Source organism: Ceratotherium simum, chromosome 16 (genome assembly GCF_057802395.1).
Source record: "Ceratotherium simum simum isolate JZ-2026a chromosome 16, ASM5780239v1, whole genome shotgun sequence".
Lineage (NCBI taxonomy): Eukaryota > Metazoa > Chordata > Mammalia > Perissodactyla > Rhinocerotidae > Ceratotherium > Ceratotherium simum.
In genome coordinates this window covers 41,662,509-41,683,787 of record NC_141915.1, presented here as the reverse complement: position 1 = coordinate 41,683,787, position 21,279 = coordinate 41,662,509, and the positions used below count along the sequence as shown (strand labels likewise).

The 21,279-nt window shown below is 52.2% G+C and overlaps 1 protein-coding gene across 1 annotated transcript; it reads left to right on the top strand.

The window, feature by feature from the left end:
- The first annotated feature begins 521 nt into the window (after positions 1-521).
- Positions 522-13,764, top strand: CAVIN1 (caveolae associated protein 1). The gene is made up of 2 exons (XM_004434452.3): positions 522-1,359; positions 11,291-13,764. The coding sequence occupies exons 1-2, from the start codon at positions 673-675 to the stop codon at positions 11,990-11,992; spliced, it is 1,389 nt and encodes a 462-aa protein (XP_004434509.2). The 5' UTR covers positions 522-672; the 3' UTR covers positions 11,993-13,764.
- Positions 13,765-21,279: the final 7,515 nt, after the last annotated feature.

Below are 21,279 nucleotides of genomic sequence, written 5' to 3'. Positions count from 1 at the left end.
GGGGCAAGGGAAGTACAGGGAGGGAAAGGTGATTTTTAGAGAGAGGTGAGAGGTGGGTAAAAGGCATTACTTTGTGTTTTACTGCCCAGTTTAATCCTATGCTGTGAGGATAATTCTAAGAGGAACCTAGAGGAGCTTCGCAACCCCTGACCACCATTGTGACCCTAACTTAGGTTTTCTCTTCCTTCCCTTCCCCAAACAACCCTTCAAGCTTTTATAACTGTGATTGGTAACTTGGTGGGGGGGGGGGGGGTAGAGGCCCTTTGAAAAGATTGTGGAAGCCGTGGATCCTTTCCCTCTCAAAACCTGTGCAGAGGCAAATACAACACAATATTTTGCATATAATTTCAGGATATCGTGTTCCACCTGATTCCCCGCTCTAGAACTTAAAAGGCTGAGTGAGGTTTGCAGGTGAGCAAACAAAAACACGAGGGAAAAGTAGAGCAACATTCTAGGATCTGTTTCCCTTCTCCAGCTCACATTCCTCCGCCCTAGTCCCGCTCCCGCCGCCTCCGCTGCCAGTGGAGGCCCTAGTCTCCCGCTCCAACTATTCCAACCATCCTAGGAAGGGTGGGGCCCTCGGCTCTTGGGTCCCCCTAGGTTGCCCCCCCTTCCCCATCATCGGTCTCCCCTTCTGCCCCGGTCCCTCCCTTTCTGGGGTGGGGCCAGCCAATGGGCGAGGAGACTCCGGGGTTTGGCCTGGGAGCCGGGGAGCTCACAGATCCCCCGCCCCACAGTTCTGGCCGCTGTCCCGGGGCGCACGGACGTGGCTCGAGTTTCCTGCGCTCTCCGCTCTCTCGCTCTCCCCCCTCCCGCTCTTCCTCTTCTCCGGGTCTCCGGCTCCAGCTCCAGCTCCACCCGGGCGGTCCCGCACGGCTCCGGGTAGCCATGGAGGACACCCACCTCCAAATCATCGAGCAGCCGCTTCCCGGGTACCCCGACGCCGGGGACCCAGCGTCCTCCCCCGCGGGGGCGCCAGCGGCGGAGGAGCCTTCAGGGGCCGGGTCTGAGGAGCTGATCAAGTCCGACCAGGTGAATGGCGTGCTGGTGCTGAGCCTTCTGGACAAAATCATCGGCGCCGTCGACCAGATCCAGCTGACCCAAGCCCAGCTGGAGGAGCGGCAGGCGGAGATGGAGGGCGCCGTGCAGAGCATCCAGGGCGAGCTGAGCAAGCTGGGCAAGGCACACGCCACCACCAGCAACACCGTGAGCAAGTTGCTGGAGAAGGTGCGCAAGGTCAGCGTCAACGTGAAGACCGTGCGCAGCAGCCTGGAGCGCCAGGCCGGCCAGATCAAGAAGCTGGAGGTCAACGAGGCCGAGCTGCTGCGGCGCCGCAACTTTAAAGTCATGATCTACCAGGTGAGCTGGCGGGGCGGACCGCGCCCAGGGCTACGCGCCCGGCCCGCTGTCCCCGGCCAGGGGCTTGCGGTGGGGGACCCTGCCCGCGGCGCGGCTCTCCCACCAGCCTGGCCTGGTTCGGAGGACTCACCCTCCTTCCTGAGAGCGCTGCTGGGGTGGGGTGGGGTGGAGTGGGGTGAGCAGCGGATTCCTGGAGGGCGCAGAGGGGCGCGGTCTGCACCCTGCGCCTCCTCACCAAGCCCCCTCTCTCCAGTGTCAAACTCTTGTCAGAACCGAGTTAGTGGGCTAGAGTCGGGGACACTGCCCCTTGCAGACCGCTCCCAGCTTGGCTCTGTCAAAAGTCTTCTTACTTGGGGGAAGTTTCGGGGAAAGCCAGGAGTCCCTGGCGGCCGTTGGGGCCCGCTGTAAGCGGACACTGGCGGCGCGGCCGGGTTTGGGGCCTCCGGCGCTGCCCGCCCAATATAGCGGGTGATTCAGGGCTCAGGCACGCACCGGCGGGGGCTGCGCCAGGCGAGGGACGAGACCGCCAGCACACCCCTCGGGACCCCGCGCCCCTGCATCGGCCTCAGCTGCCTACCCTGTCCCCTAGCTGCGATCTGCTCCTGGCCTCCAGGCACTTTTAGGCCCTTGGGGACACCCTAGACGGTGGCGCGTCGGTACCCTCGGCCTGCTGGAAGCAGGCGGGGCGGGCGGGGGTGCGGCATGAGGAGTGCAAAAGGGGCTGGTGGAGGGGAATGGACAGCCCCCTCCGGGTCCCGCGGTGTGGGCGCAGTGAATCACCCTGCATGCCTGCGTGGGTGGCCCAAGAGCCGGCGCGCGGGCTGCAGGAGACTGACGCGCCCCAGGCTCCGCCTAGGCCGCTTGTTGCTGCCTTTGCACCTCTCCCCATTCCTCCCGCCTGGATAAAAATGTACTTTTTGTATCATAACCACAAATAAACCTGAGAATCTCAGCAATTCTGCTCCTCTCCACTCCCTCTCCCAGTCCATTAGGGGTAGGTCTGAGCTAAGGGCTTGGTGATCTTTTTGGTCTGGCTTTGCCTCATCTCTGCTGTTGGCAGGTCTGGTTGATGTTCCTACCCCAAGGAGGGGAGATCCTGGGGGTGGAGGGGTTAATGTAGGCTCCATCTTCCCCTTCCTCTCCCTATCGAAGGGAATGGAAAGAAAAGGAAGGCTCGATTTTGCACACCCCCTAGGTGAGAGGACCCCTATCAGGGAGCTGTGGTTTCACCGACTGCTCTGGGGCCTGGTCAAGCTGGGTTCTGAGCGACCAACGGGGATGTGGTGAAGTCCTTGGCTTAGTCTCTCTAGGAGGAGCTAAGAAAGATGCAGATTGGGACAAGTGTTTGGGGACAAAAGACACAGGGAGGTGGTGAACTGGCACTTATCTGAGGAGGTGGTGGTGGGACAGAGAGGCAGAAGTGGCACTCTCCCCCCTCTCCCCAATGCCCAGGGACTCCTCCCAAAAGGCACTTGGGCTTTAAGAAGTTTTGCTTCCCCCCCATACAGCACTATCTGGTAGAAAATGTTTGCCCAGAGTTGTTTCCACTTAATCTAACTGCTTGGAGAAGCACGATGGGGGGCGGGGGGGGGAGTGAGATTTTTTTGAGATCTGCCTAGCCCTGGGGTGCATGGAGGTAAGGAGAACAAGATAGGGGTCCAGGAGAGCCTGCCAGCTCTGTCTTTTCTCCAGAGCCTGGCGAGGTAGAGGGTTGCCATGACGGGCTTGGATGGGTGGCCCAGACCACAGAATCTGGGAAAGTTCTCAGCCTCAAGGTAAACCTCCCTGTGTCAAAGATGGAGATTCTGAGAGAAGGACAGGTATGGAGGGAGAAAGACTTCTGTGCAGAGGCCAGTGGCATCCCGCTGTTACTCCCTCTCGACAGTTGGCAGGGATCTGTGTCTGTATATTGTGCGTCTGTGGGGGGGAGGGGGTCTAATCACACGGGGGCTTTGACCGCATCTTCACTAAATCAGGGCTAGTGGGGGACAGAGAGTTGAGGCAGAAGGAATGGCTCAAGCTGGGGACCCTGAGCCCCCAAACTACAGAGGAAATAACTAAGAACTAAAGTGATCCTGGACCAGAGAGGAGCTCAGAGATAAGGAAAAGATTCCAGCAACAGGGTGGGGCTCAGGGAAGCAGAACTTCCCTGAGCTGTAGAGCAGATGTTCCAGGTGGGGGCAGAGGGGTGGGGTACTCAGCTGCTGGAGGAAAGCAGAGGCTGCTCCTCCCTGAGGTCTGTAGGCCTGGGAAGAGAATGAAGTAAAAATAGCTCTGTGCCTTGGCCGACCTAATAGGGAAGATTGGGGGCGGCAACATTTATGGTAAAGTCAGGCTGGCGGGGTAGGATGCTTGGGTGGCCAGGCAGAGACAGATTTGGAGAAAGGCCTCCTGGGATGGTGTGAGTTCTCCAGCATGGGAACAGGGGCGGGGTAGGGGTGGGGGGGATGCTATATTCCTCCACATCCTGCAGATGTGGGAGGTGATGATGTGGCAAACGGGGTGGGGTAGAAGGGAGAATGAAAGGGTGGGAAGGCCCCAGCTGTGGGATCAGGTCTTCTGGCCTCTCACATCTTCTTCCTGGGGGATAAAGGAGGGAATCCCTTGTGTGGCCCCACCCCAGATTCAGGGAACTGCTAGACATAATGATTTCATAGGTTAAGTTTGCATTTGACCCCCCCCCCAACCACACGCGCGCACACACACACACACACACACACACACACACACACGCACACACGAAATTCAGCACCTCCCACCCCAGGATATCAGAGCCCTCACCTTGAACTCACTTCTGAGTCTTTACTGTCCTTCTCTGGCATTTCCCTCCATGTCTCCCAAACAAAAACCAGCAGTTTGGCATCCCATCCTATCAGGCAACACCTAACTAGGCAACAGCTAGTGAATGAGAGACGTGAATTCTACTAGCAGCTGGGAGTCAGTGGACTGAGAACTGCTGGGAGGATCAGGCAAATTGTGGGCACCATGCAAATGGGAGGAACTGTGATCATTAAAGAGCCAATTCTCCCAGACAACAATTTGGATATTATTAGAGTTCTTTTAGAATCTAGAAAGGGGGCCTATAGTGGAAATACATGTTTTCTGGAGCAGTTTTGATAAGGAAGTTAGTGATCTACACATGGACCCATCAGACCCGCTCCAAGTGCTTGAGGATAGGACCAGGAAGCATTTAAGGGATTAGGTGGCTCATGAGCATTAAAGGGGAGGACACCAGGGCTGGAATGAGGGCCTGCTGGCTTCTCCTCCCCAAATCCTAACCCAACCCATAGCTCCTCCCTGGACTTAGGCAAATCAGGGCTACCTTGTTCCAGAAGAACCCCAAACCTTTGCCCCAAAATATTCCCAACTTGGGGCTCTGCTCCCTCTCACCTCCTAAGCCTGGTGGCCTAGTGGAGAGAGTGCTTATTATGCCCTTCCTCCAAAAAGCTGAGTTTGGGTTGTTTTCCTTGGTCACTGGATCCAAAGCAGGTAGGGGGTTTTTAGGGGTATTTCTAAGACCAAAGGAAACCATACTTCTCCCTCTGATTTTTTTTTTTTCTCTTTAGTAAAGAAAAAGACTTTTGACTATTGTAAAGGTCAAAATCAAAAGGGGAGGAGATGGCACAGAGTGGGCAACTGATAGGGAGAGGAGAGGGAATACTGTTGCTAGGCAACCCAACTTCAGAGATGAGTGGTGGTTTGTTCCATTTTTTTGAACCATACCATTGTGAATATTTCATCATTTACTCATTATAGACTTTTTGAGCTGGAAGATGCTTTAGAGATAACCAACTTCAGCTCCTTCATTTTGTTTCGGAGGAAGCTGAGGCCCAGAGAGAGGAAGTCATTTGCCTATTGTCACTCAAGTGATTGAGGGTGGCTGGGGCCGGAACCCAGGTGTAGCCCTTCTTCTGCTGCACTTTCTGCTCCCCACCTCCTCCTTCCATTCCCAGGCTCTGCATCAGAAATTAGGGGGGAGGCTAGCCCTAACCGAGGGCTAGTTCTGGCTCCTCCATTCTCTGAGGGAGCTAGTTGCACAGTCCTGGCACTGGGGCTGCTTTGTGTGTGTGTGTAGGTAGGTGTGCAGTGTTGGCTAAGAGTGCCTAAGGTTGCTGGCCATTAGCTGCTCAGCTTCATGAGCGCTGAGGTAGAGGCAATGTGTGGTCACCTGGTCCAATGACAGTAGGAGGGGAGGCGTCAGGGTGTAAGGAGTGGAGCTCCCTGGCCAGCATGGGTGTCCCCTGACGTGGACTCTGCAACTGGCTAGGAGAGGACCACATTGGCTCCTTTCTCCTCAGCCTCCCTGCCACTCCCATCTTCTCCCTATACCCTACAGGGTAGGTTGGCACCTGCTGCTTTGTGTTTTCGTGGCTGCAGGCCTTTACACAACACTGTTGTTGCCCAAGTCTGGTAGTGCTCCCAACTGTCCCTCTCCCCCAACTTCTCCTAATTGTCCATGGCAACTCAGCCCCTCAAGAGGCAGAGTTGGGAGCTGCTGCTGGGTGCCCCAGGACACAGGCCCACCTGTCATAAAAATAGCTTGGTTTTTGATCCTGATTTCTCTGTGCATCTTGATGTCTGATATCCCAAGTGTGGGTGGGGGAAGGGGTGGCAGGAGGCAGGAGGTGGGGATGTGGCCAAAGGGAAATAGCCAGGATGTCCCTCTTCCATGCCTCTCCCTCTCCTTATCCTGGGCGGCACCCAGGGCCCACCTTGCCCGGGGGGAATGACGAGAACTGGGATTAGCAGCGCCTGACTCTGAAGACAGTGAAGCTGTTCGCCTTCTCTTGTACTCATCAGAGCCTCCCTGGTTGGAGTCCAACAACTGCCCTCTTAGAAAACTCCTCCTCCACCCCCAGCAGCCTCTTTCCCCATCACTCCAACCCCCTAACAGCCTCATCCCACAACCACAGCTGGGTAGGGATAGAAGGTAGGAGGCCAAGGATGAGACGGGAAGATTCTAGAGGGAGAAAGGGAGGGAGTTTCCGTTTAAATTGTTTATTAATTCATGGGCCTCAGTTTGTTCCACTCCTTTCAGCCCCGGGGCCCTCTTGATGAAGCATTTAAAATGTGGTTTCTTTCCATGCTAATGCACTGTGTACTCCCTCCCCACCCCTACTCACCAGCCCCAACTCTGCATGCCCACCAAGGCCTCTTTCAACCCCATCCGCACCCGTCCCAAGTCCCATTTAAACCCCTTTTCCTCATCTTAGCCCAAGAAGAAGCTGAATGCACCCTCTGACCTGGCCACACCCAAGATCGTGCCTTTTGACCTTCTGCCTGAGACTGAGCCCTTTGAGCTGAAGCCTGAGACAGTGCCTGAGCTCCCACCCGTTGACCAGACGCCTAGGACACTGCCCTATTACCCAGAGCCTGTGCCTCTGCCCACCCCTGTGAAGCCGACAGCCGGTGGGGGCGCTTAGGGTCTCCTGGGTCCCATGGAGCCATGGACATGGGGTGCCGCTCCAGTCCACCATCAGCGCACTGCTCAGTGGTGGTCAGTGCTGGGAGGACTAGCCTCTCCCAAGCCACTGCTGCTTGTGGGTGGGTGATGGGTATTGCGAAAACACTTGCGTTATGCAGAGTTCAGGGGAATGTAGTGTGTGCAGTGGGGTGGGAGGTGAAGGGAAGGGGCTCTCTCCTGCTCCTTGGTTTCTGTCTTAATTGTAGACACTCCAGATACCATACCTGAGCTGCACTCAATGCTGCCCTGCTTGACTGCGCCATGGCTTCTGATTCTCCCTCCCCTTCTCCATTCTGCCTCCTCCTCAGGGACAGGCCAGTTTGGCTCAAAGCCTCTTTGGAGAGGGCCCTCATGCGGCCCAGGCCTGGGGTCTATTCTGTGCCCTCTCCACCCCCTTGCTGTAGCTGGGGAAAACATTTACACTTATTTTTTCCAGTTTTTTTAGAAAATGTTTTGCAAAGAGATCCCTTGTGTCTGCCAGATCCTGCCTTGGGCGGGGCACCCAAAAGCTGCCAACTCAGAGAGGCCAGAAGGAGGGACATTTTACGTGGCTCTGGCTTGGATTGTCTGGCCTCCCTATAGCACAGTGTTTCTCAACCTTTTTTTTTTGATGATCATCCCCTTAAGGAGTCCTTTTAGACATTTTTTCCCCAATTGTCCCCTCTCCCATGAAATTTTACTACTACAGATTTACTACATATCTGTTTACCCACCAGGACTCTTTGGAGCACCACAAACGATTCAGTATCTAAGATCTCCCCCTCCTCCAAGAATCAATTTCTGCCCTCTTAGGGGCAATGTCACCCCTGTTGAGAATCATGCTATAGCAGAAAAGAAGGACCCTTCTGCCTTTGGTGTCCCTCCCCACTTGTCTTGGCAACCTAAAGTGGAGGTCCTGAGTGTTCAAGACATCTTTCTCTTTCACCTCTCCCCTAGTCTGTACCCTCTTCCACCATACTCTCTAAGCAGATCCTGGGTCTCTGAATTACCTCTCCAGTGTCTTCTCTGGCCATTCCCAGGCAGTGGTTGGGGACAGAGCTGGTTAGCTCTAAGTCAAGAGAGGCTCCTACTCAGAGCCATATGACACTTGTCCCTTCTCCCTGACAAATGTGAAGTGCCTGGCCAAGGACCAGGCACATAGTTGGTGCTCAATTAAATTATGATATAAAAATTCTCTTCCTAAGCCAGAGGATCTTAAGTTTATACAGCAGAGTTGGGGAGTGGAGTAGAAGGGGCTGGGAGCTGCCCTGGGGCTCCTCTAAATTCTTCCTAGACTGGTACCTTCCTGAGTTGGGGAGCTGCGAGTGCTTGGTGGGGGGCAGGGGAAGCTGTGTATGCTTTTGTTCAGACCTGGTCATTAAAGGTAACTCTGGAAACCAAGCCTTTTGGGAGTGTTGGTTTTGTTTAATAAAAACGTGAAAACAAGCAGAGCCCTCCCTCTCGGCCACCCTGAGCCCCCTCCTTTGGTTTAGGAGCTCTGCCAGGGAAGTAGGGGTGGGACAAGGGTGCCTGGCCTGAGTGCCCAGGGTGGGGGGAGGTGCTTTGGGATTGTATTGGTGGTGGTTGTAGCAACAGGCCAACTGGGTGGGCCCAAGACAGCACTCCAAGGCTGTGAGTCATAGGGGAAACCTGGCTTGGAAAGAGGCAGCAAAGAGAAAATCAATTAATGGAGGGGAAAAGCTAAAGTCACAGTGGTGCACCCTCTCCAGAGCCAGTCTACTGGACATTGTCCAGGGACTTAAGTCATATTATTTCTTCCCCTATCCCCTGACCTTCCACCAAGAAGGCAGCTCCTCTGGTGTAAGCCATCACCCTGGGGGAAGCCTACAATGAATGGGGTTATATTCCCAAGTACTTTTCTGGACTGGGGGAGATGAGCCCAAATCCAGGAATAACCCTCCCTTCACCGGGATTGTTTCCTGTGTATGTGAGACCTTTCACCAGGCACTAGGAAGATGGGATTGGCTACAAGAAGTCTGCAACTCTTGCCCCAGCCCTGTTCACTTCTAAGTGCAGCTGGCAAAGACCTTTATCTGGGAAGCCAGAAGCCAGGAAAACCAGCCAGCTCAGCCTTTAGGGGGTGGGATGGAGCAGGGGGGAGAATCAGGGATGCAGGGGTGGGGCAGGGAGACAATGTGGATTTGTTTTCCAGCAACTGGGACTGTTTCCTGACTATTCCCCGCCCATCACCCTTAATCCCTCCCTAGCCCATCCACACTGTCTAAGCTTAGTGAAAGGAGGGCTTCTCCTCCACCCTTTGGTGGAGTGTGGGTGGCTCTTTAGTCTGGGAGGCTGTGAAAGAGAGATCAGAGCTGAAATTTTTTTGATACTGGGGCTGCAGGTAACTTCTGGGTGGAGATGGATGAAGAGGTAGTGAAGAGTTTAGATCCCAGAGAGTCCTAAAATGATGTGTAAGAGAGAGGACTCCAGTAGCAGGTGGGGAGAAGTGATTGCAAAAGGAGGCCCAAAGGATAGAACTGGAAATCAGAGGGAATGCCAAGAGAGGCTGGGACACTCCTACACTCAGAAGAGGGATTTCAATGCCTCGGTGAATGATAAGAAGCAGAGGGATGGACAGAATGCCATAGGATGCCCATGATAGTACTAAGCCAGCTATGGCAGGTGGAGACTACAAGTCCCAGCATGCCCTATGCCCAGGTCACCTTGCCTCCTGGGAGGTGTAGTTGAGTAATGAGAGCTTGAGGTGGCTTGGTGCCCAGTAGAGCTGGTGCCCAGTTTGGGAGAAGAGGTGGAGCCAGCATTCCTTCTTTGTCCCTGTTAATGCTATTGACAGGGAAGGAAGGAAGTTGGGAGGGGGTGTTCCTAGTTTTCAGTGTAAACCAGGAAACTCTGGAGGGATGTGGATGGGAGGGAAGAGGAGAGAGGTTGGGGGCTGGGGAAGGAATTTCTGCAGCAGGTGGTGCAGAGATACCAAGCGGCCAACATATATAGTGTGCGCGTGTGTTTATGAGAGCGGGTGGCTCATGTTGCCTCATTTTTCTCAGATGGAATTTTCTTACAATTCTGGGAAACAGTCTTCAGAAAACCCTTTAGAAAAACTATTGTCTCTCATTCCTTCATCTGAAATCCCTGAAGAGAGTCTGGGCCAAAGAGGAGATCCTGTTTATGTTCTGGGTTATGCCCGTTTTCTCTTTCTGGGCTCAGCCTCCCCTACCTTCTGGTGGGGGCTGATCCTGAGTTTCTGAAATGTTGGCCCACAGTCAGGATCTTGGAAAATCTTCCCAGAATGCACAACAGTGCTGTTGCTAGGTCCTCCCAGGGGAAGAGGGAAGAACTGGGTCTGAGCTCCAGGATCTCGGGGAATCTGGGACCACCTCCTGGTCCCTTGAACTCCCTGGGAAAAAAGCAAGAGTGGAAAAGTATTCCCTCCTTTCTATTCCAAGGCAAAGTCAGAACCAGAAGAAATGTCCATGTTGGGGAAAAAACATGCCCTTGGCTGCCAGCCATCTTCTTCTCTTTCCTCCCTCAATTTCTACATGGGGAGAGGGAGGAATGACCCCTGGTGGAGCCAAACAGTATGAGGAGGTCAAGGAGAGGGGCCATGGGCCACAGCCCTCCTTCCCTAAGGCTGGTTCTGAAACGGTCTGAAATCTGAGAAACGCACTCCCTCTACGTTGCCTTCAAGCTACCCTACTTGGAGGTCGCCTGATATGGGCTGTGAGCTCATTCCCCTCCCCCAACTCCTCAACCTAAACAAACTCTTCCCAAACCCCTTTGCTTTTCGGCCTGGCTGGGGCAGTGTGCGACTTAGTGCACCAGAGGGCGCTCTGCCCATTTCCAAAGTTAAGTTGTGTTCTCGGGATGCAAAGGGTAAGAAGTGGTTTAACAAAAGATGGGTAGATGTAGGGCGCAAGGACAGCGTTGGAGGGCCGCAGAGATATTTAACTGAAGTGCGATTACACCACAGGCCAAACTCCGACTCGAAGGTCGGTGCACTCCTCGCTCTGTCTGTATAGTTACCATTCATTCAACACATTTTTTTTTATGTGTGTGTGTGTGAGAGAGACCAGCCCTGAGCTAACATCCGATGCTGAGCCTCCTCTTTTTTGCCGAGAAAGATCAGCCCTTAGCTAACCTCTGTGGCCATCTTCCTCTACTTTCTATGGGACGCCGCCACAGCATGGCTTGCTGTGGCTTGACAAGCCGTGCCTCGGTGCGCTCCCGGGATCCGAACCTGGGAACTCTAGGCCTCCAAAGCTCACTTAACTGCTTGCGCCACCGGGCCAGCCCCAATTCAACACATATTTATTGGGCGCCCATAAGGTGCCCAGCTCTGTGCCAGGTGCTGGGGATACAATGGCGAACAAGTCCAGGCCGATTTCACGGGTACCACGCACTCCCCACGATCACCACTGCCCTGCCTCGGGTTCGCCCAGCGTCCCCCCAAGTGCCTGCTCAGCCCTCCCGCTCTGCCCCCCTCATCTCTTCGCTCTGTTCTCCTTTTAGGATGAAGTGAAACTGCCGTCCAAAGTGAGCATCGGCAAGTCGCTGAAAGAGTCGGAGGCGCTGCCAGAAAAGGAGGGCGACGAGCTGGGCGAGGGCGAGCGGCCTGAGGATGACGCGGCGGCGCTCGAGCTGTCGTCGGACGAGGCGGTGGAGGTGGAGGAGGTCATCGAGGAGTCGCGCGCCGAGCGCATCAAGCGCAGCGGCCTGCGGCGTGTGGACGACTTCAAGAAGGCCTTCTCCAAGGAGAAGATGGAGAAGACCAAGGTGCGCACCCGCGAGAACCTGGAAAAGACTCGCCTCAAGACGAAGGAGAACCTGGAGAAAACGCGGCACACACTGGAGAAGCGCATGAACAAGCTGGGCACGCGCCTGGTCCCCGCAGAGCGGCGCGAGAAGCTCAAGAGCTCGCGAGACAAGCTGCGCAAGTCCTTCACTCCCGACCACGTGGTCTACGCGCGCTCCAAGACGGCGGTCTACAAGGTGCCGCCTTTCACCTTCCACGTCAAGAAGATCCGCGAGGGCGAAGTGGAGGTGCTCAAGGCCACCGAGATGGTGGAGGTGGGCCCCGATGACGAGGAGGGCGGCGCGGAGCGCGGCGAGGCCTCCGACCTGCTGCGCGGGAGCAGCCCCGACGTGCACACGCTGCTGGAGATCACCGAGGAGTCGGACGCCGTGCTGGTGGACAAGAGCGACAGCGACTGAGCGGGACGCAGGGCTCTGCCCCGGAGGGCGCCCCGCCTCTCCTCGCCCCCGCCCCGATTCCTCTCCCTCTCTGAACTTTCTCTTTCACCTTCTCTCTCTCCCCGAAAGGGCTGAGATGTTTCTAAATTGAGACACACACACACACACACCCCCAACCCCAGGAGCACCCCTCCAAGTCTTACAGCTGTTAAGACAGGAGGAGGAGGCAGCCTCCACGATGGACAGACCAATTTGGGCACAGTCTGGGTGGAAATGGAGAGGGGAGTGATCCGTGTCCTGGTCGTCCAAGTTGGGGATCCTAGAGGAAACTGCTGTCATTTCTATGGTTGGCCCCCTTGGGGCAGGCTGCCTTCCCCCAGTCTCCCCCTTACACTCACACCCAGCTGCTGCCATTCCTGCTCACTGAGCTCTTCTTTCTCATCCTGATCCCTGGAAGCTTCAAAGCCAAAATTACCATTTCTCCCTTGCCCACATGGGAGGCCCCATACTGGAAGGACTTGGAAGCAGCTTTTGGGAGAACCTGGGGCAATGGCGGAGAGAGGGCAGAGCGAGCCATGATCCTGGATGAGAATCTAGCACAGGCTGTATCTGCAAAAGGTCTCAACAAGGAAGGCTGGAGCCAAGCAGAGCCCTGGGGAAGGAGAGGGGTGGGGAAGGACATACATGTGGGAGGAGGGGCACACTTACATGTTTATGTAACTGCACACAGGAGCACATGGCTATGGCTTTGGGAAGGAGAACGGGAAATAGAAGGTGGAAATGGGTGAAGAGAGGAGAATTCTCCTCGTTAGCAGCATGAGAAACACAGGAGGAGAATCTCATCTTACTGGGGTTCTCAGAGGACAGCAGGACCATTTTCAGGATAAGGAGGGAGGACAGTGTGCAAAAGCGATGATCCAAAGAGAAGAGAGAGGTAAACCTCCCATCCTTCAACTGGGATCTGGATGGTTGGTGCCTTAGGGGCAGCTCATTTCTCAAAGCCCAGATACTTAGGGTCCTAGAACAGGCAGCACAAGGCTGCAGAGAGCTGAGAATTAGGAGGGAGGGGGACTGGAAAGAGAGCAAGGTGTTAATAGCCAGGCCACCAAGCTGAGAGCTGGAGGGGTGGTGAGGAGAGTGTAGTATGCCTGTGTATAGAGCAACCCAGCCTTGGTTCACTCCTGGCAGTTTCTTCTCAAGATCCTTCCCTAAAGCTAGTATCATAAAGCTGCAGAACTTGCCAAGACCTCCTGCCCTTGTGGGTTCCTCTCCTGAATTTTTGGGGGCTGCTTACAGTCTGAAGGGCCTAATCTTTGTAGTCCACTGAGCAGGTTCTCCTCAGGACACTTTAGTCCCTCTGTTCCTCACCAGTAAAGGTGGCTTGTCAGAAGCAAGGACAACTTTCCCCTCCCCCCCATTCACAGCCCAAAGAGGAGGGCTGAAGTCTTCCTCCTTCTCCCCCTACCTCCTCTGCCTTATCTTCCCTGCTCTGCTTTTTAGAATTGCAGCTAATTATTTTAAGGGGTGGAGGGAGGGAGCCTGGGGACACAAACCTTTTTTACAATACAAAGCTTTGCCCCCCCCCCCCCTTTCTTGGTTCCCTTCTCTCCTGAATGGTTGGAGACACATCAGCTGAGGGAGGATGGGGATTGTGGGACAAGGTCCCTTGGTGCTGATGGGCTGAAGGGGCCTGAGTTGTGGGCAGATACAGTTTCCTGTGGGCTCTGGGGAGCCTCTCACGTTGCTGTGTCCTGGTGAGCAGCCCGACCAATAAACCTGCTTTTCTAAAAGGATCTGTGTTGGATTGTATTCTCCAAAGGCAGTTACATAGGATGAGTTACAGAGGACAGGAGGGAGCCAGGGAGAGCAAAAGAGAGAGAGGACTGTTGGATTACACTTGCTTCACTTGCCTGGGTGGGGAGTGGGGGATTATTATTCCCATTTTAGAGATGAAGAAATAGAGTGATTTGTCTAAGGTCATGTAGCTGGTAAGTGACGGTGCTCGAGCTGGGATTCTAAGCCAGGCAGCCTGGCCCCACAGTCTAGCTGTTACAGTCTGTAGCCCTCTACTGTCTAGAACCTCTTTCCTGCTGTCAGGGCATTAGTCCTCCAGACAGGCCCAGTTACTGTATTCAGCCTGAGCTTCCCCCAAATGCACACTTCGGAATCATGGGCCTAGCAGAGGCAGTCTAGTGGCGGGGAAAAGTCAGAGGCCTCGACACAGAGGGCTGAATGTCATGGAGAAAGGATTCCAGTGCACGTTATATATGCTAGTTGTAGCCACACAGCGTGTTTAATTCTCCCCACAGTCCTGGGATGGGCACCTGTTTCATTGAGCAGCCTCTCTTCCCCATGAGCAGCCTGCCGCACCTGCCCACAAGTTACTCATTTCCTAGAGCAATGGACTCAAATCATCATGTGGGCTCGGCCTGCATCAGATTCACCTGGGAAGGGGTGTCCCTAATAAAAATAATGTCATTTCTAGGGCTCTATCCCAGCCTCCTGCCACTATCTCAAACAAGCTGAGTCCTTCCTCATGAGCCATGCATTTCCCTTGACTCCCCTGCCCCACTCCCGCAGCAAGCACAGCAGAGTCTAGAGTTCTAAATCTCCCAGAAAGGGTTGCTGTCCCACCGAAAGAAACGAAAACTGTGGGCCGGCCCCGTGGCTTAGCGGTTAAGTGCGCGCGCTCCGCTGCTGGCGGCCCGGGTTCGGATCCCGGGCGTGCACCGACGCACCGCTTCTCCGGCCATGCTGAGGCCGCGTCCCACATACAGCAACTAGAAGGATGTGCAGCTACGACATACAACTATCTACTGGGGCTTTGGGGGAAAATAAATAAAAATCTTTAAAAAAAAAAAAAAAAAGAAAAGAAAACTGATGCTGAAAATTCAGAGCCTGGGAACCGGGAAACTCTCCTCCTGCCAGGAGAGACATACCAAGGATCCTTCTTCCTCTGGTATACAGATGTACAGCCGTGAGAAGCAGGGAACATCAGGACCCCAGCTGTGGAGTAATAAGCCCAAGGGAAACCAGGAAATGCCCTGGGATTCCAGGCCATCATTTACTTTTCTTACAACAGGAAGGCTCCTGACCCCTCCCCGTTTCCTTCCATAAGCGCCACCACCCCCACCCCCCACCCCCCACCCCCCACCACTTTGTGTGAAAGCCACATTTTCAACACCAGCGAAATTACTTTGCTGTATCTTTCCTACCCAGTTCTATTCTGGCACCACTAAGAGTGGTCCTAATTCTCTGAACAGCCACTTTTCCGCTGGCCCATGCACCATGGCATTCCTCCTTTACCGCGCATCGTGGGCCGCAGCTCCAGAAGCTCTCCCAGAATCAGAAATTACTCCTTTTCCTCTTCTCTTGCAGCTGAGGGGAGAAGGAGGGCTGGTCTCAGGATGGATGAAATAGTAGACTGCCTACCAATAGGATTTGATGGGCATTGCAAGGTCCTACACTCACAAAGCATCTTTTCCACCAACCAGTCATGAACTTGCCCACCCATCATTAGTGTTATTTCCATGGGTTAGAATCAGACAATAAACTAGGGGTATTGTCTCTCAAAGGATCCCATCAAATGTTACCTGGGATCTAAGGAAGTTCCTCTATAGCCTCAGATTGAATCATCAGGTCTCTAAATGGTACCTCCAACGTCCTGATCCCTAAGAGGTAACTTTCCATTGGGGTCAGGAGAAGACAGCTGCAGCCAGTCTTGGACTGGTCCAGACTCTCATCTGCTCTCACCTGGAGTATTTGAACTGACTTTAGATTCTCTTCCCAATCCATTCCCCAGGTTACTGCCAGATAGATACAGATATAGATATTAAAGAAAATATACTTTACAGTTTAAATGCCTGCCTTCGACCAAAGGGTTAAACTTGGCATGGCTCACAAGGTCCCTTAAAAGTCTGGTCCTTGCCCCAGTTCTTATTGTTTAGCATGCTCTTTAGGGAGTCTGCTGGCCAGAAATGGAGCACATACTTTCAGCCCTGTGGGCCTTTGCTCAGGGTATTCTCTCTCTGGAATGGCTTCCCCCTTTCCACCTCCCCTCTTAAACCAATCTCTTCCCCAGCTCCACCCCAGGCATACTAATCATACCCTTCTAAGGGCGCCCATAGAACTTTATGTCAATAAACATTTGTTGAATAAAGAATGAATAAATTACAAGACTCTTTCCATTGCAAGTGTCATAAACTCACCTCAAACTGGCTTCTGCAGAAAAAACAAAACAAAAACAACCAAAGCTGAAAAGAAACACAGAGGGAATTAATGTAATTGAAAAAGTTCTCAGTAATAGGTCCAGGGGTGTCTGGATGCAAATTCTGATGTAATATCATTAGGAATTTATCTCTCTATTTTCTCTTTTCCATTGTGTTTATTTCATTGATAATCAGCTTTTCCCCGTGTGTTGGCAAAGAAGACCATCCATAGCTGTAGGCTTATGGCTGAACAACCCCCGTTAAGAGGGTTTCTTTCCAAATCCTTTCAGCCAGAATCTCAGATATGATGCCCACTGGCCCTGAGTGGTCACATATTCAAATCACTGTGCCTCTGACCAAATCTAGGTCATGTACCACTTCTAGAACCCACCTGAAGCGCGGAATTGAGAGTGAAGTAAGGCCGATTTCCCAAGGGAAAATTGGGTTGCTGTTCTCAGTAGAAAGGGGAGAGGATGATGGGCAGACAAAACAACAGATGTTCTTTCCTAATGATCTGTTTGTGATACTGTGCTAGGAGCCAAGAGACTAAAAAGACAACATATCCAGATCTTGATTTTAAAGGGTTTACAATTAGTGGGAGAGGCAGATGTTCAAAATAACTCCAAGAGATGACTGTAAGAGAGGGGTAGCAAAATGCAATAGCAATGCACTGGAGAGAAATTAATCTTATTTGGGGCATATGGGAAATCTCAAGGAGGAAGGGGGCTTTTAAGTTGTGATTCTAAACTAGGATAGGATTTCAAATAGGTGTTGCTGAAGGGCAGAGATAGTATTTTACTTGATTTTTGTGTCACCAGAGCCTAAGAGTGTCTCAAATATGATTGCATTGGTTAATGGTATTTGGTTGAAAGTATAAGAAAAGGACATCGGCCAAAAAGAAAAAAAGAAACTTATATTGGAAGTCTGCCAAGATATCCCACAGACTCCAAGGAATTGCTGAGCAGCCAGGCTAGGAAGAGTAGGAATCAGGGGATCTCCAGAGACTTCTGAGAGGGAGTTGATGGATGGCCCTCTCTAAAGTGCTGACATTAGTGGAACTCAGCTCTAAGGGCTCCCAGGCTTTGTGCCTCTCAGTTTCAATTTCCAAATTCCTGGCAGAGAGAATCTGACTAAGCCAGTTAACATCAGTGTTCACCCTGGATTTAATAATCTGTGGCCAGGAGGACAGGATCATGTAATACAGACATGGCTGGGGGGATCTATTTTGGTGTATGATTGGAAAGGGGAGGAGTAATTCCCAGGAAAGGAGGACTTGAGCCAGGCAAGACCCAAGAAATATCTATTAAAATAGTAGATACTCCATACATGTGAATTAAATGGAAGCAGTGACGTGGGACAAGGAAGGTTCTCCAGGCAAAGGGAACAGTTTGTGGAAAAACAAAGAAGCAGGAAAGCTAAAGGCATGACTGAAGAACAGTTAATAGACTTACGGAATGTTAGAACTAAAACGGGCCTTGTTTTATAGATGAGGAAACAGGAGTCATTTTAGGAGGAAGTTGCTGCGGACCCAAGAGAGAAAATAATTTATCTGCACATAATAAGACTTGGCATAAAAGAGTTTTCAGAAGAGAGGTGGTCCTTGAAGTACTAGGAATAGATGAGTTTGCCAAGGGAGGGAGATAGGGAGAGAAGAGGATGGAATTTAGAATTAAAGGCAGGAGTGCTCACCCTTGGGGGATAATGGGGGTTGGGGAGAGCAGGAAAGTAGACTGTGGGATGGTCAGAGAGGGAGAAGGACATCTTGCTGCGGGCAGGGCACTTTCAACAACATTATCTCAGGTAATTCTTTGTGTGTGTGTGTGTGTGTGTGTGAGGAAGATCAGCCCTGAGCTAACATCCATGCCAATCCTCCTCTTTTTGCTGAGGAAGACCAGCCCTGAGCTAACATCTATTGCCAATCCTCCTCCTTTTTTTCCCTTTTTCTCCCCAAAGCCCCAGTAGATAGTTGTATGTCATAGGTGCACAACCTTCTAGTTGCTGTATGTGGGACGCGGCCTCAGCATGGCCGGACAAGCGGTGCTTCGGTGCTCGCCCAGGATCCGAACCTGGGCCGCCGGTAGCAGAGCGCGCGCACTTAACCGCTAAGCCACGGGGCCGGCCCCCTCTCAGGTAATTTTGATGTGCATTGGATGTCCCTCTGCTCAGAAGAGTCCCTGCCCCCTCCCTCCAGGGCTTTGTCTCTGGTGGGAGACTAGGACCCTCTGCCCTTGTCCACAGCTGCTTTGTCAAGAATAGATATCTGGTCCTGTCTGGGCCAATGAAATCCTCTCTGCCAGCAATTTAAAATTTTGAACTGACAGCCACAGAGCCTGAACGTTTTCAGTAGCAGCCTCAAGTCAAGTCATGACAAGGAGAGGGCAGAGCCCTAGTGGGACGGTCCACAAATTCCCTCTGGTGAGGTTCCTGGAACTGCCCTTCCCGAGGTGTGGTTGTTCAACTCCTTATTGGAATTTGGGAGAGACTTCAGTTTCCTTCCAATAAGTCTCCCCCACCCCGCCCTTGTTTTTTGTTTTTTGGGCTTTTTTCCATAAGATAATAATAACTAACATATATTGAGGGGCTGCAATGTGCCAGATACTGTATTGAATCTTTGCAGGTTATCTCATCTAATCTTCACAACAACCTATGAGGTAGGTGCTTTCAGAGTTCCTGTTTCATAGATGAGGAAACTGAAGCTCAGAGATGTTAAGCAATTGACCCAGGGTCACACTGCTGTGTAGGTGGTGCCGCTGAGCAGTCGACACTGCCAGGGCCGAGCTCTAATCCGCCATGCTGCACAGTTAACTTGAGAGTATCTTCCAACCAAAAATACTTTAATGCAAACTCGTCAAAGTCAGAATTATATTCCCTATTTGAAGATGAGGGTACCGAGGCTCGGAGAGGTCAAGGAACTTGCCCAGGGTTGCACAGTTTATTTGTGTCAGAGCCAGGATTCAAATTCAGCATGTCTCACTTCAAGTCCCATCAGCTCTCTAGTTAATGCAATTGCTTCTATTGACCACTGTGATGGGCAGGGGAAAAAAGAATATCTAGGAGAGAAGAGATGAGGGATGAGGCTGATGGATAGTATCAGATTCCACAGCAAAGCTAAATAAAATGACTGAGAAGAAGACCTCAGCTTTGATGAGGTGGAGGTCCCCAGTGGCCCTCAAGAGCACTGTCATATGGAGAGGAGAGGGCAGAAGCCACCTAGGTGGAGCAAGCAGGAATGAGGACACGGAGGTCATGATGACAAAGGGGGCTAACTTGAAGGTCAAGATAAGAAAGAAAGAGTATCTTCACAGACAGAAGAGAGGGAATAAGTGGAGAAGGTCAGGAGGGAGAGGAGGACTGATGAAGCTCAGAGAGGGGAAGGGTGGGACCAAGAGCACCTCCCTCCATTCAATAAGTATTGAGCACCTACCATGTGCCCCGCACCAGGGAGACAAGGGAGCAGCAAATAGGCAATATCCGTTTTCCTGGAACTGACAGTATAATGAGAAAGACAAATAAGAAACTGTCAACAGATAAATAAAATAAGAATTATGATAAGAGTTCCATAGGAAATAGCATATAGAGATAGAGACTAACAGGCTGTGAGCAACTTTAGGTGGGAGTAGGTAGACAAGGCCTCTCTGAGCAGGTGAGACCAGAAGGGTGAGAAGGAACCAGTGATGCCAAAGCTGGAGAAGGAAAAAGAATGGTATATGCAAAGGCCCTGAGGTGGGAAATAGACTGGCTGGAATTTAGTAGATAGGAAGGAGGTTGGTGGGGTAGGCAGGGCCTTGAAAGGGATAAGAAAAAGGAGAACTCCTTTATCCCAAGCCCCATGGAAAGTCACTTTTTTTTTTTTTTTTTTTTTTTTTGGTGAGGAAGAGTGGCGCTGACCTAACGTCTGCTGCCAATCTTCCTCTTTTTGCTTGAGGAAGATTGTTGCTGAGCTAACATCTGTGCCACTATTCCTCTATTTTGTATATGGGACTCTGCCACAGCATGGCTTGACGAGTGGTGCATAGGTCCAGGCCCAGATCTGAACCAGCAAACCCTGGGCCACTGAAGCGGAGCACAGGAACTTAACCATGCCACCGGGCCAGCCCCCGCCATGAGAAGTCACTGAAGGAACAGAATGTCATGATATGAATGATGTTTTAGGCAGCACAGAAAAGAGCTTAGCCTTGAAAATATTGAGTAGGGAGGACTGCTCTTCAGACAGGAGGAAAGAGAGATGCATGATGATGTCTGAGAAGTGAGTTTTTGCAGAGAAAGTAGAGGTCCAAGGAGTTCACGTTGCACAGATCTGCTCTTCTCTGTGATTTTAGTGAGGGGGAGCTGGGCAGCCCTGTGTAAGCCTTTCTGTTGCTTTGCCCCCATGGGGGCTCCCATCACCCACGAAAGTTGTCCCTTGCCCTCTCTGGTCACTGCAGTGACTTGCCACCATTTACTGCCACCAAGGTTCTTCTCCAAATCTTCTCTTCCTTGCCATGCCTTCTTCTTGATTTAGAGTTTTACTGCTAATTCCTCCAGGGAAGAGAGAGTAAATAAAAATTTTCTAGAACTTAATAAAGTCTGATCAGTCTCAGTTCCTGATCTAACCCCTACAGTCCTGAGTCTCTCTGAGGTGATAATGGAAACCTATCCTGGTTATGTATTGCTGTGTAACAAACCCCCAACAGAGTGGCTTAAAACAATGACAACATTTGTTTTGCTTATGAATTTGTAATCTGGGTAAGGCTCAACAAAAATGGCTCATCTCTGCTCCATTTGGCCTCCATTAGGCTGGCTTGAAAGCTGGGGCTGGAATCATCTGGAGGCTGGCTCACTCACAGTTGATGCTTGCTGTCAGCTGGGCCCTAGCTGGACTGTTGGCCAGAACACCTTCGTATGAGCTCTACATACAGCTTGGGCTTCCTCACAACATGGTGGCTGAGTTCCAAAGGTGAGTGTCCCAAGAGAAAGAATTAGGTAGAAGCTGCCTTGCCTTTTATGACCTGACTTCAGAAGTCATGGCAGCATCATTTCCGCTGTATTCTATTTATTAGAAGTAAGCCACTCAGGGAGTGGAATTAGATTCTACCTTTAGATGGGAGAAGTGTCAAAGAA